The sequence below is a fragment of the Astyanax mexicanus genome, chromosome 2 (assembly GCF_023375975.1).
Source record: "Astyanax mexicanus isolate ESR-SI-001 chromosome 2, AstMex3_surface, whole genome shotgun sequence".
NCBI lineage: Eukaryota > Metazoa > Chordata > Actinopteri > Characiformes > Acestrorhamphidae > Astyanax > Astyanax mexicanus.
In genome coordinates, this window is record NC_064409.1 from 36,286,530 (window position 1) to 36,299,916 (window position 13,387).

Here is a 13,387-nt window from a genome sequence, read left to right on the forward strand (position 1 = left end):
AGTTTATGTGCACTGAATAGTGATTGAGTGTGTATTTTAGCTCCTCTTCAGTGAGTAGCTGTGAGCTGAGGGATGTACTGTTAGTTTCACTCACTGCCCACTGATTTACTGACTCATACTGAACACACCTCTATCTGACACCTATTCGCTCCATCAAATCACTACTGACCATTCTCATCTATCAAATCCCTCCTACACACACACACACACACACACACACACGCACGCACACACATAGTGGAGAGTGTGTGAAGATGTGTTTGCTGGTGAACGTATTCGAGTGTCTGACAGTTATATAACAAAAAACATTTATAGCAAGAGCTATGGCTGAGCCACCTGTGTCTTTGATCATATGGACATGTGTGTTTTACAGCATATGCATTTATGATCAGGAAAAAAGAGTCTGCAAGTTCCTTTGTGTTATATCTAGAGTTTAAAAGATGTATTCATGTAAATGTTTCTTTCATCTATTTGTTGTTACGTATTTTTTTTTTATATGAAGGTCTGTTTAATATTAAGTGCAGTTTTTTCAGTGTAATGTTGTAATAGTATTATTATGCTAGTATACTATTACTGTGACAGACCAGCTCCTTTGGGAGCCCTGAAGCAGGAAAAAAAGCATTTTCTATAGAGACGCTTTAAAATGACAATATTATCATTTATCGCAATAATTTCTGGGACAATATATCGTCCTGAAATTTTTGTAATCGTGACAGTATAATTCAGTATATATTAAGCACATATAATCCAGACCATGTTTCCGTGCTGCTACACTGTTTAAAATACTTGTGCTTCAAATGGTGAATGATGCCATATAAGATCCACCCAGAGTTTAACAAGGAAACAAGAAGCTGTTATAAAGGTTCCATACCAACTTACAGATTCTTTACAATCTCTACACATTTTTACTACAATATTGCTCTTTATCAAGACCAAAAGGGACTTTTTCATGCCATTTTGTAGCACCTTTTTTAATCCCTTATGCTCAGTTTCTTATTACACTCATAGATCACTTTAGGGTAACTACATGTAAAAAGTGTAAACTGGCTTGTTTAAGTTGTTATTCTGTGGAACCAGTATAGAAAAAAATTAGGAATCTCCAGTGGAATCTAAGAGGTTGAGAGTGTAGGAGTAAATAACAACACAGAGAAGCTGGAAAAGCTCCAGAAAATGCTAATAGCCACCTATTTCTGTGCAGCTGCTTATAACTCCTTATCTGACTTCCGTTCTGTTAATCACTCTGTTTGTCAGGACTTCTGCAAAGTAGAAGGAATGTGAATGCTTCTGCTCTAATGTCTTAGCTGAAGGGAAGATAAATTAAATGTTCATTCAATAAATTCTTCCCAAAATCTGCTGTTATAACACTGACACAATCCAAGCTCTAATTAATGCAGTAGCTTTTTTACCGAAATCACCAGAACGGTGACTCCCGTTTTTATCTGTTTGGGATTTGTATGAAAAATCAGGGTCTAAATGTGCAGAGCTGACTCAGAAGAGGGGGCTGAGGCCCAAACGAGTGTATTTATAGCAGCATTTCCCCCTGAGTATGTGGGTTTAGGGAGCCTGAGGCCACAGATGAATGGAGAGGGGGAACATGCTGTAGTGCAGAGCACGAGAGGCCCTGTGCCTTGTGAGAACACTTCCCACACTGACACAATCGTGACTGATGGCCCCAGAGAAACACCACACTGTATAAAAGGCATCAATTGATGGAGCAGAGTAAATATAAATCTGTAAATAATTTGTATTTCAGGATGAACAAGGTTCAGTAGAGATGTGAGGATATGTACATTTGTCACAGTGCATATAGTTGTACAGAGAACATGTGGCCTGCATTTACCTATATCATCATTCATTAGCTATTTCACAATTTCAGAAGCAAAACGTCCACTTTTTCTTGTTCTTTGTGAAACAATAGGTCTCTCTGAGTTGTATATGCATACTGCACATGAAACTGTTCTACTGCCTGCAGTAGCTAGTAAAAGAAAAGCATCCGAGAAATGAGTCGATCAACGATTATACGCCAATCCGTAAAATAATTTTCATGGATTCTCCCACCTTGCTGGGCTGCAGTAGAGCTCACACTGCCTCTTGTTAAGCAACTATAGATTTAAATCGGATCTCCGGTTGATTCTGTGTTTTACTGAGACCTTAAATATACACTAGGGAAGCACGGTTTGACAAGGTAGCACAACTCGACATAACACCAGTCAAAGTTGGCGTTTTTCATGTCAGATTTTATGATATAGAAAGGACACTGGGGCTTTGAAGTGGTGAAACTGCCCAAGCATCGAATCACCATCATCAAGTCTGAGGTAAAAGTTTAGTAGCATTTAGACATTCAGCAAAGTTTAAGGGTTGACTTTACCTAGCGCTCAATGCTATATCTTTACAACTATAACTGTATCTCTTAAAATATCTTGTCCTTTGAGTTTTAGAGGCGAAGGCAGGTGAAACACGATTGCTGGCCAATCAGAGGTGATATGTTTGCAATATTCATGAGCAAGAGACGAAATCCTGTATTTTTCTCAGAGATCACTAATTCAGTGAAATAAAACAGGGCTATACAGAAACACAGGACCACTTTTTTTACTAGAGACCACAACTAGGCATGAGGAATGAGACCTTTAACCTGCAAGTCATTCAAGCCTGTAAATACATGGTTTTGTGGAAACTGTAGTGTATTTACCAGTTACCTAACCTAACCTTATCCAAACCATAGACACAAAAACAAATAAAAGGTACTTAAAAATATATATCATATACACCACAAATCTCTCTCTATACTAAAATATGTGCATTTTACACACAGATTCCCTGCAGTCATATATTAACCCCAAATACCAGACTCAATGGTAAATTCCCAGATGTCTGTGGGCTAGTGTTAGTCTGCCATCATTACTACTCATAACGATCTGATCTTGACGTCAAAAAGGAAACCCATGCAAAAGGCATTAGTCAGACAAAAGGCCAACATCTAGCGCTCAACTTCATTTTGAACACCTTTAACTGGAGATCTTGAGATAAGGCTGCAGACAATGCTTAGACAGTTCTCCTCAATCATAAGAACTGTCAACTGCACCTTTTAAATTGTTCCATTATGTTATTTCTGTTAATTCACTGATGTTCCTTTACATTATGTTACATGACTTGCAATCTAAAATGACTCCAAACCCCTCCCCACCACAGCAATATTATACAATGTAGGGTTACTAAAAGCACACAAATAGAAAATGTTAAATACAGACTTTTTTTTACATTTAATAATTTCTATATATTGCAGTATTTTAAACACTGTAAAAATAATTATGTCACATTTTCAGCTGGTGTCTCAACAGTAACTGATTACATGTCAACACAGTTTCTAAAGTAAATATCCCTCGAGTTGGAGACATTTCTAAGACCTCAGTTAAAATTCAGATGGTTGGAAAAGGGCAGCAAACCGCATTTCAAGAAATTCTCAGACATTGATGAATTGGGCAAAGCAAACAGTCATGATGAAAAAAAAAACTGATCTAAGGTCATCTTCATGACCCTACTGTACTTTCTGTATACAGTATTCAGCTCTTTCGCAGTGGGTGGTAATAATTGTGACATGTTGCATCTTACTAGAATTGTCCATGCAGGAGACTCCACACACACACACACACACACACACACACATTCCACAGGTCAATGCAGCATTCTGTAGCTTCTACCTGCCTAATGTCTTGTACACACAAAAACTATTCATACTTGCTAGAAAGGCTGATCAATATGAAGTATCCTGATATCATACATTGCCCGGCCAAAGCAAAAGCTGTGGCATCGTTAATGTCACAACATTTCTGTCTAGAGCTGCATTAATATTTCCCCAATTTTTTCCAAGTTTTCTCCTGCACATAACAATCAGATCTGGTGGCCAATACATGTATGAAAATGCTCCCTGAACCACTCTTTCCCAATCTGAACCCAATGAACCCCTGATTGTCATCTTGGAATATACAAGTTCCATCAGAAAAGAAATAATCCATTGATGGAATAACCTGGTCTATATTCAGTATATTCAGATAGTCAGCTGACCTCATTCTTTCAGCACATACTGTTGCTGAACCTAAACCTGACCAACTGCAGCAACCCCAGATCATAGCTCTACCCCCACAGATTTGTACAGTAGACACAAGGCTGATGGGTGCATCACTGCAGTCGCCTCTCTTCTTACAATGATGCTACATCACTCGAGAACAGGGTAAGTCTAGACTCATCAGACCACACGACCTTCCATTGCTCCAGAGTCTAATCTTCACGCTCCCTAACAAACTGAAGCTGTTTTTACTGGTTAGCCTCACTGATTAGTGGTTTTCTTAAGGCTACACAGCTGTTTAGCCCTTCACATTGTGAGTAGGGAAATGCTCTTACTTTCACTATTAAACATATCTCTTAAACATATCATATATTCGGTACACGTTCCATTTCTTGAAGATGATGTTTCCCCACTGTCCTTCCACTTTTTAGTAATGCGATGGAGAGTTCTTAACTCGATTTTAGTAATCTCCTAAGATGTTTTCTCTCTTCTGAAACAGATTAATAGATTATCTTTTCCACGACTACAGGATGTTCCTGTCTTTTCACATGGTTGTTTAACAGATGAGAAGCTACTCACTGCATCAGTTAGGGTATTATATCCTATTGCCAGCTGAAACATAATCATCCATGCAGTAATTATCCAATAAGGAGGAGGCTCTTACCTATTTGTTTAGCTAAATTGAGATGGTGATTTTTTTGGGCCAGGCAATGTATTTATGCCATATTGCCTAGCTGTACTTTCTCAGTGACATATCTGTGATGTCTGTTTATCAAAGCTGAATTCTCCTCAGCCCACACATAATCCACACATAACCTCATTATTAGTATCCAAATCATTTGGAAATTACTCTTGGAGTAAAACAATGACCTTTATAAAGAGTGCCCAGTTCCCCCCACAATGTTCACATTTTGCTTGTCATGTGGGATTTTACAAGCTTCCTCTTTCAGCATATGGAATTTATTGAAGTGAGTCACCTGCTGTTAGACAGACCCTTATGACCCAGACATTTCTTAGAACCAGGGCTTTAATTCAAAGCTCACAGTCATGTAGTTTCCTGGCAGTACATGACGGTAACACACACACACACAGTCTGAATCATACTTAGCAGCAGGTGAATTTAAAAAGAAGAAATATAAAAAGAACGAAACTGTAGAGAAACAGTTGACACTGTATAAAAAGCTATTTTTTCTTAGATATACATGGTTACATCTGAACGATATGAACACTAATTATATAAAGCTAAGCTAAGCAAACAAAACTGTAATAATATAGAAACATTTTGTTTTAAAGTCAAATGTGCACTGGATGTTAATCTTCACAGATTTCTCTCCTAAAAACTGTTTATTAAGTGGGAATAAAGAGATTTTCACTAAGCCTGGGTGCATCGGTTCATCCCACTTAGCTAATTTTAACATGGTAAACATGCAGTCCGCAGTCCAATATACTCACCTCAGAATGGCGAAGGAGCTAGGGCTTAGCACGGTTAGTGGCTAATGCTAATGCTGCTCCAGCAGTGCTAGCCGGGGTTAGCAACATGCTACAGGCCGATAATACTCACCTCTGACTGGCGAAAGAGCTAATGCTAATACTGCTGGAGAACTAAACTGAAACTCCTGTATAAAGCTGTACTTCAGCGGAGCGGTTTTACTGCTTCTTACAACCTAAATTGTAAAAATCATATAAAATTCATATAAAAATATAAAACTGTATAAAAAGCTCAGAATTCCCATGGCCTGCATGCATGGGACCGAACTGCAAAGAATAATAGAGAGCTTGTTATACTGTGAAAGGCAAGGAAAATTAAATGAAAGCACAGATTTTTCTCATTGCCTGTTCCAAGGACATACAATTGTGAATATTATCTAACAGTTTGGATCCTACAGTTATCCAAAGCCTTGCTGGAATTATTATCAGATGTTGTATAAACCTGTCTACTGTAAAAATAAACTGCAATCAGACAAGAAGCCAACTGCAGTACAACCAAGCAGTCAGAAAAAGGACCACTCATGTGTCCATATGTCATACAGTGATGCTTAACAGCTGCCTTTGTAGAAAACCACAACAAACGTGGGTCACTCCAATAACACAATGCAAAATACCACACTAGGGCTGTATTATATGGAGGAAAAACTGACATTGAAATATATATTTTTTCTTAGATATACATGGTTACATCTGAACGATATGAACACTAATTATATAAAGCTAAGCTAAGCAAACAAAACTGTAATAATATAGAAACATTTTGTTTTAAAGTCAAATGTGCACTGGATGTTAATCTTCACAGATTTCTCTCCTAAAAACTGTTTATTAAGTGGGAATAAAGAGATTTTCACTAAGCCTGGGTGCATCGGTTCATCCCACTTAGCTAATTTTAACATGGTAAACATGCAGTCCGCAGTCCAATATACTCACCTCAGAATGGCGAAGGAGCTAGGGCTTAGCACGGTTAGTGGCTAATGCTAATGCTGCTCCAGCAGTGCTAGCCGGGGTTAGCAACATGCTACAGGCCGATAATACTCACCTCTGACTGGCGAAAGAGCTAATGCTAATACTGCTGGAGAACTAAACTGAAACTCCTGTATAAAGCTGTACTTCAGCGGAGCGGTTTTACTGCTTCTTACAACCTAAATTGTAAAAATCATATAAAATTCATATAAAATTCAAGCGCACTGACGATTTTGGGAAAAATGAAAGTATTTTAAGTGCATCTTATAGTGTAAAAAATATGGTATGTTTTTTGTAACTATGGTATATATATATATGTCCACACATTGTTTAAAAACTCCAGCAGCACTGCTGTGTCTGATCTAGTCATACCCACCACTCAAATAATAGCTGCTCTATAGTGGTCTTGTGGGTCTCCTCCGCATTAGGAGTATAATAAAATATGCAGAAAAATAGAAGAACTAGAGTCTGTAATTTTAGAACTATGTGCTTAACGAAGCTGATAAAATAGACAGTGAGTGTTATCCTGCAATATTAAACATTCAAGAATTTACAGAGGATTTTATCAGAAGAAGTCAGTGATCCAACATGCAACATGTATTAACAATGCACTCCATTTATAAATATTTATCCAAGATTAAAGTAAAATGAATAATACTGGTCAGATATAATCAGTCAATTGTATATTAATTCTGCAATGTGCCTAATTCACATGAGCATATTGCGATAATGCTGAAATGATAAAAATTACTTATGGAACTTGTATTGGGAGAAGTGTGCAGAAGAAAACCCCAACCACTATAGGAGATCTGAGCAGTGAAAGAAGTGTGTGAAACAGTTCATCTAAATCCTTTTTAGGTTTACCTGCAGTATGAGCAGCATCTGTATGATAGAAGGGGGCACTCGGGCACGGGGCCGTGACAGAGCATCCTCTAGTTTTAGATTTAGAGTAATGATGTTCCTGAAATGCAGCAGAGCCAGCTGCCTCACCGAGGGCTCCTTACCCTGGACACACACACAAACACACACAAATAAACATCAACTGAGTTTCTAGCTTGTTAGCTATTGTTAGCATATATCATTTATGTGTATTTACAGTAAATCTAACGATTATAATTTACAGTTGTTGGAGACTTATTGACACATAATGTGGGCTGAGCTCGCTAAGATAGCCTGAAACTAAATTTTTTATTTGTTCTGCAACCTTTTTGTGCATCTATAACATCCTTTCTGAAGGTCTCAGGGAACTCTTTGGATCTCCCCATTGTGATCCATTCACTTAAACAATCAAGAGCAAATCAAACTAAAAGTTTAAATTAGACAACCTCCTACAAAATCATTTCTAACAATAGTCTATCAGTCTGAAGCTGATGTGCTGTATCTGATTATAACTGTATACATTAAAATGTAAATTATTAAACGATTTCCTCACAGGAATCCTGCTATTGTAATGTTTACAGATTATATTACTTGTATTATTTACGTATTTTAGCAATAATACACGAGAGGGAGTGTTATAATGTGTAATATTGACACTGCTGAGCTGATCTACGGCACGAACTTCCAGAGTGTTATTGCAATTTTACCACGGTTCTATTATTGCTTTTTACTAAAAGATTTTGAGTTAAAGAAGACGAGTAAATACAATCTGTTAAACAAAAAATAGTTTCATTGCTGCTCTGTTTGTAGCGGCGCTGTTTGGTTTGTAAGCGCTGCATTGTTGCTAGGTTACCTGTATGTGGTGGTGTAATACATGAAGAGCTTCGGTTACAGTGCATTACCAGCTGATAATGGCACTCATAGAACGCCTGTCAGCCAATCACATTGTGATATAATTGTATATTTGAAATGGAGATCAATAGATCAGAGGTGTCCTAATTTATTCACTTGATGATATACTGAAATACTGCTACAGAAGACAGTACCTGGACTGGGTAGAATATAGCTTGCAACATGGTGAGCACATCACAGAAGAAAAAGTCCCAGGTTTCAGCCAGAGAGTCCAGTAATTTCTGACCTGTGTGGGTAACCAGACAACCAACAACGTCTGTCACCAATCAGAAAATCCACAAAACATTTTTCTCTACATACAACAAAGGCATGCGTCATTTTGTGTCTGATTTCAAAGGTGAAAGGAAGTTGTTAAAAGCCACAGAAGAAGATAGCAGAAGGTAGGCAGACAGATCAATGTCTGTGCAGCATGGTTCTGTTAAATGCTGTCTGACACTTTTACACCAATCACAAAAATGCTTTTGGAAATCATCTGCCATAAGACCCTAATACACACAAGATTAAACTCACTTTCACACACTCTGAGGAAGTGTAAGCTGTGAGAAGTGATGTGGGTAACATTAAAAGCAGTAACTGTGCTTTGATCTAATCTATCACAATCACACAAAACATTTCTGCAGAGAACGTTTTTACCCCTTTCTAGCTCTAATTTCCACTGGAAAGCCTCTTACCCTCATAGAAGCGAATTTTGTCTCGCAGTATGACCATTCCCTTGGTTAGGAGCTGGTTCTGTAAAAACAATGGAAAAAGAACAGGTACTTAAATTGAGAACTTAAATTCTCAATACCTAATAATTCGTTTCAGTTTGAGATTTCTGCTGATCTTATAAAAAAAAACAAAATCAAAGCAGCCTTCCACATATTGTATTACTGCACTGAACTACTCTAGAACTGGGTCAATTCGTCAACATAATCAACATTATTGAAAATATGTTGATTTCAAGTAGGAGTGTTGATGCATAGGAAAGATGGCTGTGCGTATAACAAAGATGAGTGTCATGAACTGCACACTGCGGTAAATGTGTGATAAAACAGTGCAGCACCATTAAAAAGAGCATTTAGTAATGTAGTAACAGCCTGTACATCGATTTAATTTCTGTTCTTGGCCTATACAGTGGTTTAATTACCTACATATTTCAACAGATTGTTGATTAAAAAATTCCATAAACATTTTAAGATTTGGGTCTAGTATTAATATAAAAATAAATAAAACAGAGGTTACCCAGCTGGCCACCAAGGTCAACAGACATTAATTTCAGGTTGAATGTTGGTCATAATGTCAGTTAATAAAAAATTTACGTTAGAGGGCTCTGAATGGTCCAGTGGACTAAGGCGTTGCCACTTCAAGGGGTTATGTATTGAAACCAAGTTGCTGTGTGCTTGATGCTACTCTGTAATGCTGCATGAGCAGCGGTTCAAGAAGGAGTGGTGGCTGACTTCACGTGTATAGGAGGAGGCATGTGCTTGTCTTCACCCTCCTGTTGTTGAGGCATCAAAATAACACAATATTATTTTAAATACGTCAGGGTATATGTATAATATTGTCACATGCATGCAGGGTATTCATTAAATTATTTTTTGTTTGTGTTTATGTGATTTTAAGAGAATATTATAAAATAAATAACTATTATTGTATAATTATTTTGATACATTCTGGGACATTATTTTATTTGAGAAGCGCACCCCTTTTAGAATAATCAATAAATACAGTGCCCTCCATAATTATTGGCACCCCTGGTTAAGATGTGTTCTTTAGCTTCTCATAAATTGAGTTTTGTTCAAAATAATATAGGACCACGATGGAAAAAAAGAGTAAAATACAACCTTTAACTCAAGTGAATTTATTCAGTAGGAAAAAAATCCCACATTAAGAAATAATTATTTAACATCAAATCATGTGTGCCACAATTATTAGCACCCCTGATGTTAATACTTTGTACAACCCCCTTTTGCCAACAAAACAGCACCTAATCTTCTCCTGTAATGTTTCACAAGATGGGAGAATACAGAAAGAGGGATCTTTGACCATTCCTCTTTGCACATTCATGTTTAGGGTCATTATCTTGCTGAAAGACCCAGTGGCGACCCATCTTCAGCTTTCGGGCAGAAGCCACCAGATTTTGTTTTAAAATGTCCTGGTATTTTAGAGCATTCATGATGCCATGCACCCTAACAAGGTTCCCAGGGCCTTTACAAGAGAAACAGGCCCACAGCATCACTGATCCCCCGCCGTATTTCACAGTGGGCATGAGGTGCTTTTCTGCATACTCAGCTCTTGTGTTACGCCAGACCCACTTAGAGCATTTGTTGCCAAAAAGCTCTATCTTTGTTTCATCTGACCAAAGCACACGGTCCCAGTTGAAGTCCCAGTACCGCTTAGCAAACTCCAAACGTTTGCGTTTATGATTGTGAGTGAGAAATGGTTTCTTCCGTGCATGCCTCCCAAACAGCTTGTTGGCATGTAGATAGCGCCTGATGGTTGTTTTGGAGACTTTGTGACCCCAAGAAGCTACCATTTGTTGCAATTCTGTAACAGTGAGCTTTGGAGAACTTTTTATTTCTCTTATCATCCTCCTCACTGTGCGTGGTGGCAAAATAAACTTGCGTCCTCGTCCAGGCTTGTTTACCACTGTTCCAGTTGTTTTAAACTTCTTAATAATTCCTCTGACAGTAGATATGGACAGGTGTAGGCGAGTAGCGATTTTCTTGTAGCCATTGCCTGACTTGTGAAGGTCAACACACATCTGCCTCACTTGAATGGTATGTTCCTTTGTCTTTCCCATGTTGAAGATAAATGGCCTCTGTGTCACGTCATATTTATACCCCAGGGAAACAGGAAGTTGTGAATTACTAATTAAATGTTCCTACATACTCTGATCAACTTCGTAAACTACTGTAGAAGTGACAGAAATACTTTTATTAAATGTATTTCCTAAGAATTGTTAGGGGTGCCAATAATTGTGGAACAGGTGATTTTATGAAGAATAATTATTTCTTAGTCAGGGATTTTATTTCCCCCTTAAAATTTACTTGAGTTAAAGGTTGGACTTTACTTTTTGTCCCATCGTGGTCCTATATTATTTTGAACAAAACTCAATTTATGAGAAGCTAAAGAACACATCTTAACCAGGGGTGCCAATAATTATGGAGGGCACTGTAGCTAATGGAGTAATACACAAATTAAACTAAATTAAACACTAATTGTAGATGCAGCCCTAAAGTCATCTAAAAGTCCACCTCATCCTACATATCAATAGAAATGGGATGACTACAGGCCCACCGCTGACCAGATATTATCTGAGTAGTGGTGTTTTTCATCACAAGTGAAACTGACATGAAAGGGGCATGATAGATGTACCTGATAAAAGAGATACTGAGCATAGAAACTAGTTAATAAAGTATAATGTTGAAAACCTATATACACCGGTCCACACAGGTAAACACCACTACAGGTCCACAGCTGGAGTGTAGCTTGCTTTCTTCAGTTGGAGCTCATCTGAGGAATTTCTGGGCAGGAAGCACCTGTCCCCGTGCTCACTGACGACAATTCCTTCACATTAATGAGTCACCACTTACAACTGGTAGCCCCTGACAACTGCTAAACCTTTATAAAAGCAACAATATAGCCAAATAGAAAAAGTTCTTGCAGTATAATAGTTAAAACAAACTATGAAGAGTCTTTTAGTTCTGAATCTTTACGTGTAGCTAAAAGTTAACAGCTCACGGAATATTGTATATGTTTGTTTTTATGTGTGTGTCTGACTCAATATGAACAGAACCCCCTCCCCCCATATGATTTATTAAGCAGATCCTCACCTGCAGGTACTCAGTGAAGAAGGAGCCCAGCTCAGTCTTCAGCAGCTGCCTGCAACACAAGAGCACAGAGTAGATTAGTTTAATAATAAAAAAAAAACATAGGATTAACGGAATAAGTTAAAGTTACTGAGTTGCTTTTCATTCAAGGCCAAGCATGGCACTATATACAGAGACACAGCAAATGCATTACATACAACCAAACACACCTCAATGTAAAGTTTGGCAATAAGGTGAAGTTTAATTGTTGGCCAGTATTTAATGTTGCATACAATGATATAACAAAAATAATGGGTAAGCAGTACCGTATTTAAATAAATAAAAATTAACTACATTTGAGTTTTTTTATGTTCCTTTTTTATGTTCCTCTCCCCTCTCGGGAATGTGTCTAACAAACTGATATGAGGAAGGAATTTGTATTTTTAAATAAAATTACGACTTTATTCTCAAAGTGAACTGTTTTTATTTGGGCCATATTTGGGTATTTTCCGCTCATGATCTGTTACAGGGCTGCTGTGATTACCAGCAGTTATCTAAATTTTAACCTGCTGCTTATTAATGCATATTCCAGCACAACAGACTGGAATATGTTCAGAGAGGCTGCCACCCACAAGAACTCCACAGACATTCAGGAGTACACAGAAACTGTCTCTGCCTACATCACCAAGTGCACTGATGATGTAACCGACCTCAAGACCGTCACTGTTCGAGCGAATCAGAAACCATGGCTGACAGGAGAGGTCCACAAGCTCCTGAAGGCTAGAAATGCAGCCTTCAGAACAGGTGACCAGGCAGGCCTGAGGTCAGCCAGGGCCGACCTGTCCCGCGGGATCAGGAAAGCTAAGAGGCTGTACTCAAAGAGGATTTCCCAACACTTCAGTGACAGCAGAGACACACAGAACCTGTGGCAGGGTATCCAGTCTATCACAGGCTATAAACCACATCCACAGACCTGCGACAGCGACACATCTCTGCTGAACAACCTGAATAGGTTCTTCGCAAGGTTCGAGCCACTCAACAACACACCCGCCCAGAAATCCATCCTTCCTCCTGGTGACCAGGTGCTGACGCTATCCCCAGACAGTGTGAGGAGAGCATTCAGCAGGATCAATGCTCGGAAAGCTCCTGGGCCTGACAACATTCCTGGCCGTGTGCTGAGAGACTGTGCCTGGGAACTCGCAGAGGTTTATACTGACATTTATAACACCTCTCTGAGTCAGGCGGTGGTTCCCACATGCTTCAAAGCCACCACCATCATCCCTGTCCCAAA

At 38.4% G+C, this 13,387-nt stretch overlaps 1 protein-coding gene across 2 annotated transcripts in view; it reads right to left on the reverse strand.

Annotated features, from left to right (window-relative positions):
- Nucleotides 1-13,387, reverse strand: part of LOC107197522 (proline-rich protein 5) — a 47,931-nt gene that overhangs the window by 4,285 nt on the left and 30,259 nt on the right. For both annotated transcript variants that reach the window (XM_022671658.2, XM_022671657.2), the window contains exons 4-7: nucleotides 12,121-12,169; nucleotides 8,977-9,034; nucleotides 8,440-8,531; nucleotides 7,379-7,519 (exon numbers count right to left, since the gene is read on the reverse strand). In XM_022671658.2, the coding sequence (XP_022527379.2) occupies nucleotides 7,379-7,519; nucleotides 8,440-8,531; nucleotides 8,977-9,034; nucleotides 12,121-12,169 (340 nt within the window). The remainder of the gene's footprint in view (nucleotides 1-7,378; nucleotides 7,520-8,439; nucleotides 8,532-8,976; nucleotides 9,035-12,120; nucleotides 12,170-13,387) is intronic.